General features: G+C 47.0%; 2 protein-coding genes across 3 annotated transcripts in view; one reads left to right on the top strand and one right to left on the bottom strand.

Moving 5' to 3' along the window:
• Positions 1 to 2,156, bottom strand: part of BAG4 (BAG cochaperone 4) — a 56,587-nt gene extending 54,431 nt beyond the window's left edge. Inside the window, exon 1 of one of the 2 annotated variants that reach the window (XM_068274608.1) lies at positions 1,737 to 2,156. In XM_068274608.1, coding sequence (XP_068130709.1) covers positions 1,737 to 1,913 — 177 coding nt within the window. In that variant the 5' untranslated portion in view covers positions 1,914 to 2,156. The remainder of the gene's footprint in view (positions 1 to 1,736) is intronic. The other variant, XM_068274607.1, reaches the window with a different exon arrangement.
• A 171-nt stretch (positions 2,157 to 2,327) lies between these two features.
• LSM1 (LSM1 homolog, mRNA degradation associated) overlaps positions 2,328 to 19,070 on the top strand; it is a 35,112-nt gene continuing 18,369 nt past the window's right edge. The window contains exon 1 of the mRNA XM_068274609.1: positions 2,328 to 2,592. Within this exon, the coding sequence (XP_068130710.1) occupies positions 2,547 to 2,592 (46 nt within the window). The 5' untranslated portion in view covers positions 2,328 to 2,546. The remainder of the gene's footprint in view (positions 2,593 to 19,070) is intronic.

Below are 19,070 nucleotides of genomic sequence, written 5' to 3'. Positions count from 1 at the left end.
GGTGCAGTACACTGGTTATATAGTCACGTCCACCCACCACTGGTCAGAATAGGTGGGGAGGTTAGTGACTGTGATAGCCACAACAACCCGCTAATCAGCAGTAAAGTGAATGGTGCATGTGGCGGTTCCACAAGACATCAAGACAACTGTCAGAAGCCCCTGCACAGGTCTTTGCAGGAGTTTACTAATAGCAGTAGACTAGTAGAGTGTTGCACTGTATTATCTATCAGTAAAAGAGAGAAGTCATGAATCAGGAAGATAACATTTACAGGCTAACTTAAGAGAAAAAATAAACTTTCTTCAGACTGAATTCCTGTATGCAGGAATTCAGTCTGAAGATGGCTTATTAGCCAAGACAGGAAGTATGGGCAGTGGTGTGTGTTTGGCAGGCAGTACAGGAGGTATGGGCAGTGGGGATGTGTGGTAGGCAGTGCAGGAGGTATGGGCAGTGGGGATGTGTGGTAGGCAGTGCAGGAGGTATGGGCAGTGGGGATGTGTGGTAGGCAGTACAGGAGGTATGGGCAGTGGGGATGTGTGGTAGGCAGTGCAGGAGGTATGGGCAGTGGGGGAGTGTGGCAGGCAGTACAGGAAGTATGGGCAGTGGGGATGTGAGGCAGGCAGTGCAGGAGGTATGGGCAGTGGGGGAGTGTGGCAGGCAGTACAGGAAGTATGGGCAGTGGGGATGTGAGGCAGGCAGTGCAGGAGGTATGGGCAGTGGGGGAGTGTGGCAGGCAGTACAGGAGGTATGGGCAGTGGGGATGAGAGACAGGCAGCAGTAGGGGTGTGTGGCAGGCAGCACAGGGGGTGTATGGCAGGCAGCACAGGGGGTTTGGGCAGTGGGAGGCAGTGCAGGAGGGTATGGGTAGTGGGGGTGTGTGGCAGGCAGTACAGGAGGGTTGGGCAGTGGGGGTGTGTGGTAGGCAGTGCAGGAGGTATGGGCAGTGGGGGAGTGTGGCAGGCAGTACAGGAGGTATGGGCAGTGGGGATGAGAGACAGGCAGCAGTAGGGGTGTGTGGCAGGCAGCACAGGGGGTGTATGGCAGGCAGCACAGGGGGTTTGGGCAGTGGGAGGCAGTGCAGGAGGGTATGGGTAGTGGGGGTGTGTGGCAGGCAGTACAGGAGGGTTGGGCAGTGGGGGTGTGTGGTAGGCAGTGCAGGAGGTATGGGCAGTGGGGGAGTGTGGCAGGCAGTACAGGAGGGTTGGGCAGTGGGGATGAGAGACAGGCAGCAGTAGGGGTGTGTGGCAGGCAGCACAGGGGGTGTATGGCAGGCAGCACAGGGGGTTTGGGCAGTGGGAGGCAGTGCAGGAGGGTATGGGTAGTGGGGGTGTGTGGCAGGCAGTACAGGAGGGTTGGGCAGTGGGGGTGTGTGGTAGGCAGTGCAGGAGGTATGGGCAGTGGGGGAGTGTGGCAGGCAGTACAGGAGGTATGGGCAGTGGGGATGAGAGACAGGCAGCAGTAGGGGTGTGTGGCAGGCAGCACAGGGGGTGTATGGCAGGCAGCACAGGGGGTTTGGGCAGTGGGAGGCAGTGCAGGAGGGTATGGGTAGTGGGGGTGTGTGGCAGGCAGTACAGGAGGGTTGGGCAGTGGGGGTGTGTGGTGGGCAGTACAGGAGGTATGGGCAGTGGGGGTGTGTGGCAGGCAGTACAGAAGGTATGGGAAGCAGCACCAACTAGCAGCAGTGGGGTGAATCGGGGTAATTGCTAGATGAATACTGATCACTTCCCCCTCCCATTACCTGTGCTCCGGAGGCTCCTCCCATCTCCCCGCCTCCCGGCCAGCTTCTTCCAGTATCTGAAGGATAATACCCTGCTCCCCAGCCTGCCGCCGCTTCCCCCTGGCGCTGCCGGGCCAGCACCTCTCCCCCCGGGTAGTAGCCACCGCCGCCATTCCCAGCTCGGTGCGCGGCCGACATGGAACTAACAGGAGACACTGAGCCGCGCAAACACTCTACCAATGCGCAGGCGCAGGGCTCAGCATGGCAACCAGCCACCGACCAATCAACGCGATCACTCCTACTAGGCAGCTAATGGAGCACCAGCGTGTGTAAGCCACCACGCCCACTAGAGGTTTGTACGGCCAATCAGAAGTAAGGAGAATTAGCTGTCATTTCTTGCGAAGTTGCCGCCCTCACTTGTCCTTATAATGTTCCCATCCACTCAGGAGTGAATCTTTCTATATACGTCAAGATACGTTGCCACCAATGGCAGGAAAGACCTCTTTGCGCATGCTCCTGCCTGACTGCATTTGACCACGCCCAATTATTCGCGAATAACCCAATCAAAGCGTGAAGACATTTAGCCACCCCCTACCGTATTCCTCCTGTAGCTGTGTCACATTTCGTTGCTCCACCTAATCAACGCCAAAATGAGACAGCGCAACCTGGCTGGGCTTCCATGCCGAGTGACGTCATCCATGCTGTCCAACACGCCTCTAAAAGACAGCCGTGCCGCCGGAAGAAGTCTTTCCTACTATGGTGGAGCTTCCGGTTCTGAAAGGAGTACGGTGTTCGGCGTGAGCGAGAGCCCCGCTAGGGGCGGGAATCACCATGAATTATATGCCGGGGACCGCCAGCCTTATAGAAGACATAGACAGTCAGTATATCCCTTCCATGGGCAGCTTGCATGTGGTAGTGGTCAGGCATGACCGGCAGAGCATGCTGGGATTTGTAGTTCTCCAGTAACTCATGGAAGCTCAGCGTTATAGGGCGGTGCAGAGGCTTCTGTCCTGTCCATGAGTTCAGACTGGACAGCTGGGCGGATTTGTCATTATTGCGATAAAGAGAGATGGGTCTGGAGAGGAGTTATACACGCAGGGAAACCTAATTGGCTGTTTTTGCAACTGTTTTGATATATGATTACATTTCTTAAATGCAAACAGATCCTGGGTAGAAAAGTATTCAGAGACAAATGGTACTACAGGTTGTTGCCTGCTGTCCTGTACCAGTGGCACAACTACAAGTTGCAGGTGGATTTTTCCCTAGGGCTACATGCAACTCAGCCACAGCATTGAAACCACAGACAGGTGAAGAGAATAGATTTGTTCTTATTATGGCAACTGCTAATGGTGGCAATTTATTAGGCTTTAAATGAAGTCAGTTCCTTGTATCAGGAAAAAAGGGCAAGAGTTAAAGGGGCACTACAGCAAAAAAACTGTAAAATGTAAAATATGTGCAAACCTATACCAATAAGTACATTTTTCCAGAGTAAAATGAGCCATAAATGACTTTTCTCCTATAATGCTGTCACTTACAGTAGGCAGTAGAAATCTGACAGAAGTGACAGGTTTTTGACTAGTTCATCTCTTCATAGGGGATTCTCAGCAAGGTTTTTATTCTTTATAAAGATATCCCCAAAAAAGGATTTAAACAATGATGCTGGCCAGCCTCCCTGCTCGCTACAGTTTTTTTTTTGGCAGTTGGACAGGGTAACTGAAAAATCCCTGAGAATACCGCATGAGGAGATGGACTGGCCCAAAAGCTGTTGGTTCTGTCTGATTTTAACTGCCTACTTTTTTCACGATAGTGGTCCTTAAAGGGGCACTACAGCGAAAAACTGTAAAATTTAAAATATGTGCAAACATACAAATAAGTACATATTTTCCAGAGTAAAATGAGCCATAAATTACTTTTATCCTATGCTGCTGTCACTTACTGTAGGTAGTAGAAATCTGACAGAAGTGACAGGTTTTGGACTAGTCCATCTCTTTATAGGGGATTCTCAGGGATATATTTGTTTTCAAAATCACTTAGTGAATGGCAGTTGCTCTGTTCAACTGCCAAAAAAACTGTGTAGGAACAGGGAAGCTGGCCAGCATAATTGTTTAAATCCTTTTTAGGAAATATCTTTATAAAGAATAAAGCCTTGCTGGGAATCCCCTATGAAGAGATTGGCTAGTCCAAAACCTGTCACTTCTGTTAGATTTTTGCTGCCTACTGTAAGTGACAGCTGACCACAACAGACGTTGACAGATCCAAGCAAACCTGTTAGATAGCATAGTTCGATACTTGGTAAAGGGAAGTGTCTGGATCCTCCAGAGGCTTCTCCAATCTTCCACGACCATTCGGTTGCTGGCTAATGCTTCATACACACTTGAGATAAAAGTCTTTGGAAAATGCAAGATCACAGACCAATTTTACCCCCTTCCATGTAGTATGAGAGCCATACTCTACACAGTCTATTCTATTGAGCTGAACTCCCCATCAGACAGAAATCTTTGCAAGATGCTGCACACAAAGATGCCCGTACACACTCAAAAGATCATTATCTGCCAAAGATCTGTTCCTGCAAAAGATCCATTCCTGCAAAATGCATTCATAGTCTATGAGATCTGCAGATCCTCATACACACTTGGTTTAACAGACAATCATCTGCAGATCAGATCCACCAGGATGGATCTTCAGATCTGCAGATGATTGCCAGATATGCAGATGAAGTCTGTTAAACCAAGTGTGTATGAGGATCTGCAGATCTCATAGACTATGAATGCATTTTGCAGGAATGGATCTTTTGCAGGAACAGATCTTTGGCAGATAATGATCTTTTGAGTGTGTACGGGCATCTTTGTGTGCAGCATCTTGCAAAGATTTCTGTCTGATGGGGAGTTCAGCTCAATAGAATAGACTGTGTAGGTATGGCCCTCATACTACATGGAAGGGGGTAAAATTGGTCTGTGATCTTGCATTTTCCAAAGACTTTTATCTCAAGTGTGTATGAAGCATAAGACTTTCTTTATCTTTGCACCTGCACTCCCTTACATGTACAACAGTGGCCGCACTGCGCAGACACACTGACACGCTAACCTATTCAACAAGCCCTTGTCAAATAGGTTCAGAGGGGCCCCGCGCTGGAATGACAACCTTGAGGGGAGTGGAAGAAGGCGATATATTTATTTTTTTACAGCGTGGCTCCAGTGTAGTGTGACTCCAGTGTAAGGCTTGTTTTCCACTGTAGTTTGCAGTCCCATTAATTTTAATGTAAACAGGTAAAATTGGTAAAATTGGCTTGATAGAGAAAAATTCTGAGAAAAGTGTATAGGGCAGCTTATTCATTTTTATATTTTTTTTTTAAAGTCGCCCCCCCCCCCCCCTCCCCTATTGAATCAGACTTCAGACTCAACACAAATGCAGCATGCATGGTGTTTTATGGAGGAATTGCACCACTATATTGGAAACTACGCACTGTGATTTACTTTTCACCAGTTGAGTACTTGCAACAGTAAAATTTGTGTGCTGAAAACTGGCTCACAGGACATGCAGTAGAAAAGAGACTTGGGATCTGGGTAACTGTAGTAAGTAAGCTGTGGTGAGTGGGTGAAAGCACCTCCAAAATGGCTGGTTTTGTGCAGTGTTCCCTAAAGGCTTATTCACACTAAGAGCGATTTCGCTCTTTTTAGGCACTGGCGATTTTTTAAAATCGCCTTAAAGAGAACCCGAGGTGTGTTTAAAGAATGTTATCTGCATACAGAGGCTGGATCTGCCTATACAGCCCATCCTCTGTTGCTATCCCAAACCCCCCTAAGGTCCCCCTTCACTCTGCAATCCCCCATAAATCACAGCCGTGCTGTGAGGCTGTGTTTACATCTGTAGTGTCAGTCTCGGCTGCTCCGCCGCCTCCTGCATAGCTCCGGTCCCTGCCCCCATCCCTTCCCTCCAATCAGCAGGGAGGGAAGGGATGCAGGCGGGGACCGGAGTTCTGAAGGAGGCGGGGAGAGCAGCAGACTGACACTATAGAGATAAACACAGTCAGCTCTGACAAGCTGTTTGTCAGCAGCGTGGCTGTGATTTATGAGGGATTGCAGAGTGCAGGGGGACCTTAGGGGGGTTTGGGATAGCAACAGAGGCTGGGCTGTATAGGCAGATCCAGCCTCTGTATGCAGATAACATTCTTCAAACCCACCTCGGGTACTCTTTAAGGCTAATTTCACACCAGGACGTTGCGTTAGAGGGGGCGTTAAGGTCGCATAACGTCCCCCTAACTCAACGCCTGGTGGATCTGGACGTCAGAGTGAGCCGCGTTGTGCAGCTCACTCTGGCGTCAGTGATGTGCGCATGCGGCATCACGTGGCCCCGCCAGCCAATTGCCGCACAGAGCGGCTGCTCCAGGAAGTAAACCCTGCACATCATAACGTGCAGTGCATATTAATTAGCCATGTGCCTGGCCGCTCTCCGCTCCTCCCCAACATTACTGAGCATGTGCAAGCAGTCTAACGCGGCTCAGCCGCGTCCAAAGTACTGCATGCAGTACGTTGTCTTGTGACGCAGCGTTACAATGTAACGCAACGTCCGCACTGTGAACAGCCCCATTGATTTTTCATTACTGTGCGGTGGGCTGCGTTACAGGCGGCTCTAACGTGCGCCTGTAACGTCCCACTGTGAAACCAGCCTAAAAGCACTAGTGCAATGGTCGCTTATGTGAGTGTTCTCACATAAGTGATCTGCTTTCTATTAAATCGCAAACTGGGGTTCCTGCACCATTTGCTGAGTGTTTGTGTTCGATAGAAAGTATAGGGACGTGGCAAAGCGCTTTAAAATGCGCTTTAATGAATATTACATTGATTATTCATTTCCGAGTCAGCGTTCACTTCCTGACTAACGTAAAATAGTGAGAAAATTGATCGCTGAGTAAAGTTGCTTAGAAAAGCATTTTCTAAGCGAAAAACACTTTGGAAACAGTTCACCAAATCACCAGCGCTTGCAATAGCGCTGGCGATTTGTAATGTGAAGAAACTAATGTCTAACAAAGTGGTACAGGAAAGACAATTGGTGAAATGGCATCAGCATCATGGGTGATCCAGGCATGTTGATTGATGAGCATGGGAACAAAGGCAAGTCTGGTCTGATCCAACAGAGGAGCAAATGTAGGACAGATTGCTGTAAAATGTAATTTGTGTCCCTAGGCTTTTCTGTGATTACTGTTTACACAGGAAAGAGGGGGCAGTGCAGGAGCCAACGACAATATAGAAAGTGGGGATAGCCCAAAAATCGCATATATCACAGAAGCAACTAAAGATATGTATATAAGCTCACTAATATAAATGTGAAAGTTTGGATATTTGTTACTCAATCACGCAAGAATGGCTGAACGGATTTGAATGAAATTTGGCACACACATAGTACATTCCCTGGAATAACGTATAGGATGCGTTTTATGTTAACAGTAAAAAAGGGCGCAGGAGGCCAGTGGACAAATCGGGCGCCGCCATTCACTCCCATAATAAATATCGTTTAATGGGCGCCCGATAGGAAAAAAGGGCGCCGGAGAAATTAACGTTTTAAAAGCGGCGCCCGGAGACTTAATGTTTTATTACTGCTTCTCATGATTACACATTATTTAATGATTTATACATTTTTTAATATTATAACGAAAAACAGTACAATATTTTTTTCAAACATTATTTTTAAACGAAAAACAGTAAAATTTTTTTTTTTTTTACATTATTTTTAAACGAACAAAACGCACAATATGTTTTTGAAACTTTATTAATGCTTAGGCACCAACAGGGGGGTCTTAGGTTTAGGCACCAACAGGGGGGTCTTAGGTTTAGGCACCAACAGGGGGGTCTTAGGTTTAGGCACCAACAGGGGGGTCTTAGGTTTAGGCACCAACAGGGGGGTCTTAGGTTTAGGCACCAACAGGGGGGTCTTAGGTTTAGGCACCAACAGGGGGGTCTTAGGTTTAGGCACCAACGGGGGGGTCTTAGGTTTAGGCACCAACGGGGGGGTCTTAGGTTTAGGCACCAACGGGGGGGTCTTAGGTTTAGGCACCAACGGGGGGGTCTTAGGTTTAGGCACCAACGGGGGGGTCTTAGGTTTAGGCACCAACGGGGGGGTCTTAGGTTTAGGCACCAACGGGGGGGTCTTAGGTTTAGGCACCAACGGGGGGGTCTTAGGTTTAGGCACCAACGGGGGGGTCTTAGGTTTAGGCACCAACGGGGGGGTCTTAGGTTTAGGCACCAACGGGGGGGTCTTAGGTTTAGGCACCAACGGGGGGGTCTTAGGTTTAGGCACCAACGGGGGGGTCTTAGGTTTAGGCACCAACGGGGGGGTCTTAGGTTTAGGCACCAACGGGGGGGTCTTAGGTTTAGGCACCAACGGGGGGGTCTTAGGTTTAGGCACCAACGGGGGGGTCTTAGGTTTAGGCACCAACGGGGGGGTCTTAGGTTTAGGCACCAACGGGGGGGTCTTAGGTTTAGGCACCAACGGGGGGGTCTTAGGTTTAGGCACCAACGGGGGGGTCTTAGGTTTAGGCACCAACGGGGGGGTCTTAGGTTTAGGCACCAACGGGGGGGTCTTAGGTTTAGGCACCAACGGGGGGGTCTTAGGTTTAGGCACCAACGGGGGGGTCTTAGGTTTAGGCACCAACGGGGGGGTCTTAGGTTTAGGCACCAACGGGGGGGTCTTAGGTTTAGGCACCAACGGGGGGGTCTTAGGTTTAGGCACCAACGGGGGGGGGTCTTAGGTTTAGGCACCAACGGGGGGGGGTCTTAGGTTTAGGCACCAACGGGGGGGTCTTAGGTTTAGGCACCAACGGGGGGGTCTTAGGTTTAGGCACCAACGGGGGGGTCTTAGGTTTAGGCACCAACGGGGGGGTCTTAGGTTTAGGCACCAACGGGGGGGGGGGGTCTTAGGTTTAGGCACCAACGGGGGGGGGTCTTAGGTTTAGGCACCAACGGGGGGGGGTCTTAGGTTTAGGCACCAACGGGGGGGGGGTCTTAGGTTTAGGCACCAACGGGGGGGGGGGTCTTAGGTTTAGGCACCAACGGGGGGGGGGTCTTAGGTTTAGGCACCAACGGGGGGGGGTCTTAGGTTTAGGCACCAACGGGGGGGGGGTCTTAGGTTTAGGCACCAACGGGGGGGGGGTCTTAGGTTTAGGCACCAACGGGGGGGGGGTCTTAGGTTTAGGCACCAACGGGGGGGGTCTTAGGTTTAGGCACCAACGGGGGGGGGGTCTTAGGTTTAGGCACCAACGGGGGGGGGTCTTAGGTTTAGGCACCAACGGGGGGGGGTCTTAGGTTTAGGCACCAACGGGGGGGGGGTCTTAGGTTTAGGCACCAACAGGGGGGTACAGGGAGGGTTACTTAGTAAAAAAAAATTTTTAAACGTTATTATACGTTTCACTATTTAAACGGAAGATTTACGTTTTTACAATTGCCGATTTAATGAACATTATTTAATGATTTATAACTTTATAAAACATTAATTTTAAATGAAATACAGTACAATACATTTTTAAACGTTATCCATGCTTATCGTTTAAAACCCCGCGCCCTTTTTTCCCAGCGCCCCTTTTTAACGTACGCGCGTTTTATCCCCATAACCAAAAAGTGGGTGGAGACAAATACAAATTTCACTGGGAAAATGTAAACTGCAGCCATTCTTACACTGTTAATAGAAGTGTTCTCAAACTTTGCACAGTTGGTGACTGGGATTAAGGCTGGTTTCACAGTGGGACGTTACAGGCGCACGTTAGAGCAGCCTGTAACGCAGCCCACCGCACAGTAATTAAAAATCAATGGGGCTGTTCACAGTGCGGACGTTGCGTTACATTGTAACGCTGCGTCACAAGACAACGTACTGCATGCAGTACTTTGGACGCGGCTGAGCCGCGTTAGACTGCTTGCACATGCTCAGAAATGTTGGGGAGGAGCGGAGAGCGGCCAGGCACATGGCTAATTAATATGCACTGCACGTTATGACGTGCAGTGTTTACTTCCTGGAGCAGCCGCTCTGTGCGGCGATTGGCCGGCGGGACCACGTGATGCCGCATGCGCACAAGAGTGCGCATCACGGCATCACTGACGCCAGAGTGAGCTGCACAACGCGGCTCACTCTGACGTCCAGATCTAGCACCACCAGGCGTTCCGTTAGGGGGACGTTATGCGACCTTAACGCCCCCTCTAACGCAACGTCCTGGTGTGAAATTAGCCTAATATTTAAAAATTCACCTATTGATTTTCAAGGGGAATATTTTAATTGCGGCTATTCTTGGACTGTTAATGGCACAAGCCTCAAACCACAGTGGACACTGCCGCTCCCTGCTGCTGCTGAGTTGCCTCCTACCCTGTGACCCATTGAAAAAGGACATTAAGTTCCCGAAACGCTGCCTCTGGGTAATATTGCAGTGCTCCCATCCTCATTCTTCTGTGTTCATGCTATGGACTTGTTTGTTTTTGCTGCTTATTGGTATAACCCCAAGCCAGCATTTGGTTTAGTACCTGCCCTATATAACACTGAGTGTATAGCTTCCATGTACTTCAATGGTTAACCCCTTGTTGTATATGCTCTGTTGCTGATTTGTTTCTGAGGATTTGCATTGCTCATGCTCTGTTTGTTACATTATATCAGTACTGGCTTGTTGTTATTCTGAGTGCATGTTAATCCTATGCATTCCCACTGTTATGCTACATACAGTTGAAATGGAAGTCTTTAGAAAATGAAAGATCACAGACCAATTTTTACCCCCTTCCATGTAGTATGAGAGCCATACTCTACACAGTGTATTCGATTGAGCTGAACGCCCCATCAGATAAAAAGCTTTGTAAGATGCTGCACACATGGAACAGATAAGTATATCTGCAAAAGATCAGTTCCTGCAAAATGCATTTATAGTCTTATCTGCAGATCTCATACACCTCTTGTTTAACGGGCAATCATTTGCAGATCAGATCCACCAGGATAGATCTTAAAATCTGCAGACGATTGTCCATTATGCTGGATACACTCGTTGCGTTTTGCCGCGCGATTCGCGGGATCGATTCAATTGATTTGATTATTTCCAACATGTTTGATCGTGTCTGGATACAGCCGTCGATTTTGCATAATTAATATGCAAAATCGACGGCTGTAGCCATCGAAACACGATTGAACATGTTGGAAATAATCGAATCGAAGGAATCTATCCTGCGAATCGCGCGGCAAAGCGCAACATGTGTATCCAACATTAAACAAGGTGTGTATGAGATCGGCAGATATCAGACTATGAATGCTTTTGAAGGAACGGATCTGTTGCATGTGTACAGCATCTTTGTGTCCAGCATCTTGCAAAGATTTTTATCTGATGGGAGTTCAGCTCAATAGAATAGACTGTGTAGAGTATGGCTCTCATATTACATGGAAGGGGGTAAAATTGTTCTGTGACCTTGCCTTTTCCAAAGACTTTTATCTCAAGTGTGTGCATAGCAAATTTAGCAATAGCCTCGTCATCTCCCGTCTTGACTACTGCAACGCCCTATTCTGTGGTCTACCAAAAAGCAGACTGGCACCTCTCCAATCCCTACTAAACTCTGCTGCCCGTCTCATCCACCTCTCTTCTAGATCCTCCGAGGCAACCCCTCTCTGCCAATCCCTCCATTGGCTACCAGTTGCCCAAAGGATCCAGTTTAAACTTCACGCTTGCATACAAAGCTCTACACAAGCTATCACCCCCATACATTTCCTCTTTAATCTCCAGATACCTCCCCGCCCAGACCCTCCGTTCCTCACAGGAGACCCTTTTGTCCTCCAGTCTAGTCACCTTCTCACTCTTGCATCCAAGACTTCTCACGGGCTATTCCTTTCCTTTGGAACTCTCTCCCTCAGCCGGTTCGTCATGCTACAAGTCTGGAAACCTTTAAACGTACTCTGAAAACACACCTGTTCAGACAAGCCTATAATTTGCTATAGGCAGCACTGAAGGCACACTGGCTCACCCACTAATCCTTGTTTCCTTCCCTTTTGTTTCCTCCCCACTACCCTCTAGATTGTAAGCTCGCAAGGGCAGGTACCTCCTCCTAGTGTTTCTCATACTGCTGTAATTTTAACATGTGTACATGAACCAACTACACATCAACTATGTATGTATTTATTTTATTCAATGTCATGACTGTACAGTGTCTTGTATTATGTATACTTGTTCCCCATTGTTTGTATTATGTACAGTGCTACAGAAGATGTTGGTGCTATATATAATAATAATACTGTATACAGCTTGCTGTTGTCAGCACTTATACATATCTGTGTCATCATTTATTTGATACCATATTGCTAGGCTATGTAAATTTTGTGTATATAAATGTTTCATTCTGTCATTCACGATTGCTTATGACTATTCTTGTCAGTGTTGTGCTGGGTACACACTATGGGCTGAGACACCAGAAAAGCTCCCCAAACGCTAGAGGTTTCAAAAGCTCTTCCCAATGTAATTCTATGGGGTGTTTTTTTTTTTTTTGTTTTTTTTTTGTTTACAAAACCTCATCGCTCCAGTGTGCACAGACACAGGAGAACATTAGCAGGAGGTTTCAAAAACTCAAAACGCTCAGAAAAACTCCTCTGGTATGCACCAGGCCTATGAGATTTTTCTGGCCGATTTACTGTCAGATGGATTATTTCCAACATGTCCGATCTGCTTTCCGAAAATTTTCCGATCCATTTCCTATTAACGGAAATCTATCAGAAAGCAAATATGTGCTAACACGTTGTGGTGTAGTCTTCAAAGAGGAACTCCAGTGAAAATAATGTAGTAAAGAAAGTGCTTCATTTTTTTTTACCATAATTATGTATAAATTATTTAGTCAGTGTTTGCTCATTGTAAAATCTTTCCTCTCCCTGATTTACATTCTGACATTTATCACATGGTGACATTGTTACTGTGGACAGGTTATGTAGCTGCTCCTAGCTGTTTTGGCTGTTGGAGATAGCTGTAAACAGCCATTTCCTGTCTCTGAGCATTGTTACATTGTGGCAGTTTGCCCAAAGTATCATGGTCCCAGAGCTTCTTGTGGGAGGGGTTTCAGCACAATCAGTTATACAGTGCCCCCTGATGGTCTGTTTGTGAAAAGCATTATATTTCTCATGTAAAAGGGGGTATCAGCTACTGATTGGGATAAAGTTCAATTCTAGGTTGGAGTTTCTCTTTAAGTTTTGAGGACTCCACCCCAGCTTCACTCACACTCCCCTCCTCCACCCCTCTCCCTCTTCCACCCCAGCTGCACTCACTCCCAAACTTCACTCACACTCCCGTTTTCATCTTTTACCACCACAGTTTACTTTAAATAAAATTTCCCCACACAATAGTCATCATGTTGGACAATGCAGTACAGTGTACATCCTGCAACATGTATGCATGCCTTGATCAGCGGATTGAGGATGTTTACTGTTGCCCTGGGTGTGTGCGTGTTGCTCAGTTAGAGGCGGAAGTCGCAGAGCTAAATAAGCATCTCGCAACACTGAGACGCATACACAACATGGAGATGAACTCGGATCTCACGATCCAGACACTGGATGGAACCGGTGAAAATGAGGTGGGTGGAGTAAAGCCGGAGCAAGAAGCAGAGGTAGCCGCTAGTTGGTTCACAGTTAGAAGGGGTAGGAGAAAGTGGCAGGGAGGCTAGTCCCAAGTTGTCCCTCACTAATAAGTATGCTTATTTGCATAATATTGGGGAGGATGATTCAGGAGTAGCAATGCTGCAGCAGGATGTGCTCCTTAGCAACCAAGGGGCAGACTGCTGTAACGAGAAAGGGAATAGGAGTGCAGCTAAGGCTAGACAGGTACTGATGGTAGGGGATTCAATTATTAGGCGCACAGATAAGGTAATCTGTCGAAGAAACCGTGAATGCCGTACAGTCTGTTGCCTCCCGGGTGCTCGGGTTCGGCATGTAGCGGAAAGAATTGACAGATTATTGGGTGGGGCTGGGGAAGACCCAGCTGTCATGGTACACATTGGCACCAATGACAAAGTTAGTGGGAGGTGGAAGGTCCTCCAAAATGATTTTCAGGTACTTTAAGATAAACTTAAAGCAAGGACCTCCAAGGTGGTGTTCTCTGAAATACTGCCAGTGCCACATGTTACATCTGAGAGACAGAGGGAGCTTAGGGAGTTAAATAAGTGGCTGAGGAATTGGTGTAGGAAGGAAGGGTTTGGGTTCCTGGAGAACTGGGCAGACTTTGCAGTCGGCTACAGGTTCGTTCTACAGCAGGAATGGGCTGCACCTTAATGGGGAGGGTGCAGCTGCATTGGGGGAGAAGATGGCTAAACGGTTGGAGGAGATTTTAAACTAGGATCTGGGGGGAGGCGGGAGGATAGTCTCAATACGTAGACAAGATAAAGTAAAAAGACAGTGGGAGTCTAAAGGCCCATACTCACGGGGGACGGCCGTCGCCGCAACCGCATGGCACGCGCGTATTGCGGCGACAGTTCCCCCGTGTGTATGATGCGCGCGCCCCGAACCGTCGCCCGTCGGAGCTGTCGCCAGGTGATTGACATGTTCAATCGCCGGCTACAGTCGTCGTCGCAACCTCGCCGGAACTGTCGCTAGCCCCGCATGTGTATGCGGGCTAGCGACAGCTACCCACACACAACACACGGAGCTTCAGGCGGGGGGGAGGAAACTCGGCGACAGCTTCCACCGCATCGCTAATCCCTCTGCTGCCGTGTGGATGCAGAGGGATTTGGCGACGAGCTGTCGCCGAACTGCCGCCGAACTGTCGCGCACACGCTCCCGTGTGCGGCGACAGCTACAATTGTACCCCCGTGGGTACTTAGCTTAACATTATGGGGGGTGGAGAGGGGGGTGGGTACAGTGTAAAGATTAAGGAGGTTGGTAAAACTTCAAGTAGCCCATTTCATGTAAACAAAATTGGTAACTGTGGTGGTAAAAATATAAAGTGCATGGTAACCAATGCTCGAAGCCTTGCAAATAAAATAGACGATCTAGAGTTCATTCTGAATGACAAAGGCTATGACATTGTGGGAATAGCAGAGACATGGATGGACGAAAGCCATGACTGGATAGCTAATTTAAAAGGATACAATGTGTTTAGGAGGGATAGAACAGGGAAAAAAGGTGGAGGGGTTTGTCTCTTTGTTAAGAATTCTTTTACAGCTGTCCTCAACGATGAGATGGAAGAAGATTGCGAAGATGTGGAGTCCGTTTGGGTAAATATTCATGGTGGAAATAAAAGTTGCTTATTTGGGTATGCTACAGACCACCTCATATTAATGAAGCTGCAGAACTGCGATTACTACAGCAGATTGAAAAAGCTGCAAGTAAAAATGAGGTCATAGTTATGGGCGACTTCAACTTTCCAGACATTGACTGGGGTATTGAGGCTACCCATTCTGGTAAAAGCAGCAGATTTCTGGCAGCACTACAGGACAATTACTTGACTCAAATGGTAACTGAACCAACTAGGGGGAATGCGTTACTGGATCTGATCATTTGTAATAGACCAGATAATGTATCAAATGTGCAGGTTCAAGAACATTTGGGAAATAGTGATCACAACATGATAACGTTTGATCTGGTGACTGATAGGCGCCACGGGGCAGCGGGACCACTAAAACTATGAATTTTAGAAAAGCAAAGTTCAATCAAATTAGGCAGGCACTAAGTTTGGTGAACTGGGATAATGTACTACAAGGGGAGGACACTGAAGGGAAATGGCAAGCTTTTAAACTTCTTCTCAATCAATATAGTATGTATATCCCATATGGAAACAAAATGTCTAGAAATAAAAAAGGCCTCTATGGATGAATAGAAAGGTTAGGGATAAAATGAAGACAAAGAATGCCTATAAGGTCCTAAAACAGGAGGGGACCGAGGCTGCACTAAGCAATTATAAGGAGTGCAATAAAAATTGTAAAAAAAGAAATTGGGCCTGGTTCACATTAGCGTTCGCTGTCCGGATTTGCCTGATCGGATCCGGACCGTTTACTGTACAAATGGAACGTACGTTCCGCATAGCAATGCAGTCTATGCGGACGTTCACATGCGTCCCTTCCGTACAGATCGGAGCCGGACACTTTTTAACATGCGCTATTTTTCGGGTCTGGATCATCCGGCCCACACACCCGGGCCGGATCCTGACCCGAACATGAGGCCATGCTGTGCAATGAGAAACTGATGTTTCTCATCACACTGGCAATAGGACCGGATGCTTCCAGCACCGGTCCTATGCCACTTGGGGTGCCCGGACTACACGCCGGTATCCCCCATGCTTGCGGTGCCTTTCTGGCACTGCAATGTATCTAGTTCCGGCTACTTTATTGTAGCCGGAACTGATACATTCCGGATCCGCAACTGGTGGCAACTTGTGGCCACCGCAGAGACCCGTACGGTCTCTTTGCAGCCCCCGGACCCAGACCCCCGTCACTTGCGGACTCGAACCGCAAGTGTGAACGGGGCCTTAGGCTGGCAAAAATCAAAGCTGAAAATCAAATCGCTAGGGATATCAAATCTAACCCAAAAGTTTTTTACAAGTACATCAACTCTAAAAAAAGAAAGGTTAACTGTATAGGACTCCTAAAGGATGAGGGTGAGAACTCAATGGTGGATGACCAAGGTAAGGCAGAGTTATTAAATGCTTTCTTTGCTTCTGTCTTCACAAAGGAAACAGCACTGTTGCAAATTAGAGGCAGAAGAGTCTCAATCTTCTAACTGTAATATTAAATGCTTAACGCAGGAAGAAGTGAAGGCAAGACTAAATAAATTAAAAATAGACAAGGCACCTGGCCTGGATGGCATGCATCCTTGGGTCCTAAGGGAATTAAGTTCAGTTATAGATAAACCCCTTTATCTTATCATTTGTGACTCTCTTTCAACTGGCAGAGTCCCAGTGGATTGGCGTACAGCCCACATTTTCCCATTATTTAAGAAGGGCAAAAAATCAGATCCAGGAAATTATAGACCTTTAAGCTTAACATCAGTTGTATGCAAACTATTTGAGGGGTTACTAAGAGATACTATACATGACTTCATAGTAGAAAATAATCTCATTTCTCAGCATAAACATGGGTTTACTAAAGACAGGTCCTGTTTGACTAACATGCTCAGCTTTTATGAGGTAGTGAATGCTAATATGGATATTGGGAATGCTGTAGATGTGATATACTTGGACTTTGCAAAGGCCTTCGACACTGTTCCCCACAAAAGTCTGGTGCAAAAGTTGAGGATGCAAGGACTGGGAAAGAGTCTGTGTGCATGGATAGGGAACTGGCTAATGGACAGAAAACAGAGTTGTGGTCAATGGATCGTACTCAAAATGGGAGACTGTTAGCAGTTGGGTCCCACAGGGGTCTGTACTGGGTCCAGTGCTCTTCAATTTATTTATTAATGACCTAGTAGATGCAGTAGTGAGCAATGTTGCTATTTTTGCAGATGATACAAAATTGTGCAGAATCATCAACTCTCAGGAAGATAGTGTCCTGTTGAAACAGGATCTGGATAGGATGGCTATATGGGCACATAAATGGCAGATGAAATTCAGTGTTGAAAAATGTAAAGTCATGCATTTTGGTCGTACCAATGGTCTAGCACCATACGAAATAAATGGGATACAGTTGGGGACATCAAACTTGGAGAAGGACTTAGGAGTACTCATCGACAACAAGTTAAATAATTGTACTCAATGCCAACCTGCTGCAGCTGAAGCTAACAATTTTGGGATGCATTAAAAGGGAAATAAAAATTTGAGATGGTAGCATAACATTGCCCCTGTTTAACTCTCTAGTAAGGCCACATCTGGAATATGGAATCCAGTTCTGGGCACCACATTACAAAAAAGATATTGCAGTTTTAGAGCAGGTGCAGAGATGAGCAACAAAATTGATACGTGGGATGGAAGGTCTCGCTTACTAAAAGTTTAGATAAACTGGGTTTATTTAGTCTAGAGAAAAGACGCCTTAGAGGAGATCTAATTAACATGTATAAATACATCAGACGGCAATATAATAGCTTGGCGGATGAGCTTTTTGTCCCTAGGCCTTCTCAAAAGACTAGAGGACATGATCTGCGCATGGAGGAAAAACGTTTTAGCCATTTATTTAGGAAAGGGTTCTTTACAGTAAGAGTGATTAAGATGTGGAATGCATTGCCACAGGAAGTAGTTATGGCAAACTACCTGCATTTAAAGGGGGCTTAGATGCTTTCCTTGCGTTGAAAGACATCCATGGCTACAATTACTAGGTAATGCCTAATGATGTTGTTCCAGGGATTTTATCTGATTGCCATCTGGAGTCGGGAAGGATTTTTTCCCTTTTTGGGGCTAATTGGACCATGCCTTGTAAGGTTTTTTTTTGCCTTCCTCTGGATCAACAGGGATATGTGAGAGCAGGCTGGTGTTGTACTTTGTTCTCTGGTTGAACTCGATGGACGTATGTCTTTTTTCAACCAAAATAACTATGTAAATAGGACATGTTGGAAATAATCGATCTGACAGTAAATTGACCATAAAATCTGTGTACCCAGCATTAAACATTTTCAATACAAAGCTTTCTTGCATTAGTAACAAGGTGTGTCCTATTGATTACTAATTGGTTCTATATTATTGACACAGCACCCAAAACTGAATTAGTACTTGTGCTGCATATATTTTCCTTTAAATTGATGTGCCTTCTCATCTTGATTTTCTATAGCCCTTCCATGCTTGGCAATGTTACTGTTCCATAGAACACAATCTTACACAAGCATGAAGTCTTGACAGTTTGGGCAGTGGGAGTATGGCCCCTTTTCCATGGACGGGTGTACTGCGCTCTTTTTGGGCAGTTCAGTGTCTTGGCCATCCTGAGCACTTTTAGGTTGCAGTTTCAAGTTATGCGATGGTGTTACCTAGCAGGAGAAAGACGAGGAAAAAGAGGAATTGTCATGTTTGAGCATGGCCAAGATCTGTTGTGACGCTACGCAGGGGGAGGGGGGTCCCCTTTCCAATGTTACCAAACGCCTGGATGGTGCACAGGAGCAGCTGACTGGGTGAATTTGTTGCCTTCAGCCCAGGGCTGTGGAGTCGCCTGCTTCAGCCTCCCATGCAAAAGGGGCCTAAGGGACCATTCACATTAGAGTGTTTTTCAGGTGATTTCAGCATCCCTGGAAATCGCTAGTGTTTTGAAAAGCGCTTGGTCAATGTTAAGTATATGTGGCTGTTCTCATTTAAGAGTTTTGTGTTTTTCAGCGATTAACTGAAACGCAAAAGCGAAACCTGCTGAAACGCAAACGCAAAACCTGCACCATTTCTGAGCACTTTTGAGTTAGCGCTTCAATGTTAAAGATAGGAGCGCTTCAAATTCACCAATCACCCCAGAAGCGCTGGGCTGTTCACAA

The sequence above is a fragment of the Hyperolius riggenbachi genome, chromosome 3, assembly GCF_040937935.1.
Source record: "Hyperolius riggenbachi isolate aHypRig1 chromosome 3, aHypRig1.pri, whole genome shotgun sequence".
Taxonomy (NCBI): Eukaryota; Metazoa; Chordata; class Amphibia; order Anura; family Hyperoliidae; genus Hyperolius; species Hyperolius riggenbachi.
The sequence above is the reverse complement of the archived record's forward strand: the minus strand, read 5'-3'. Positions and strand labels throughout refer to the sequence as shown.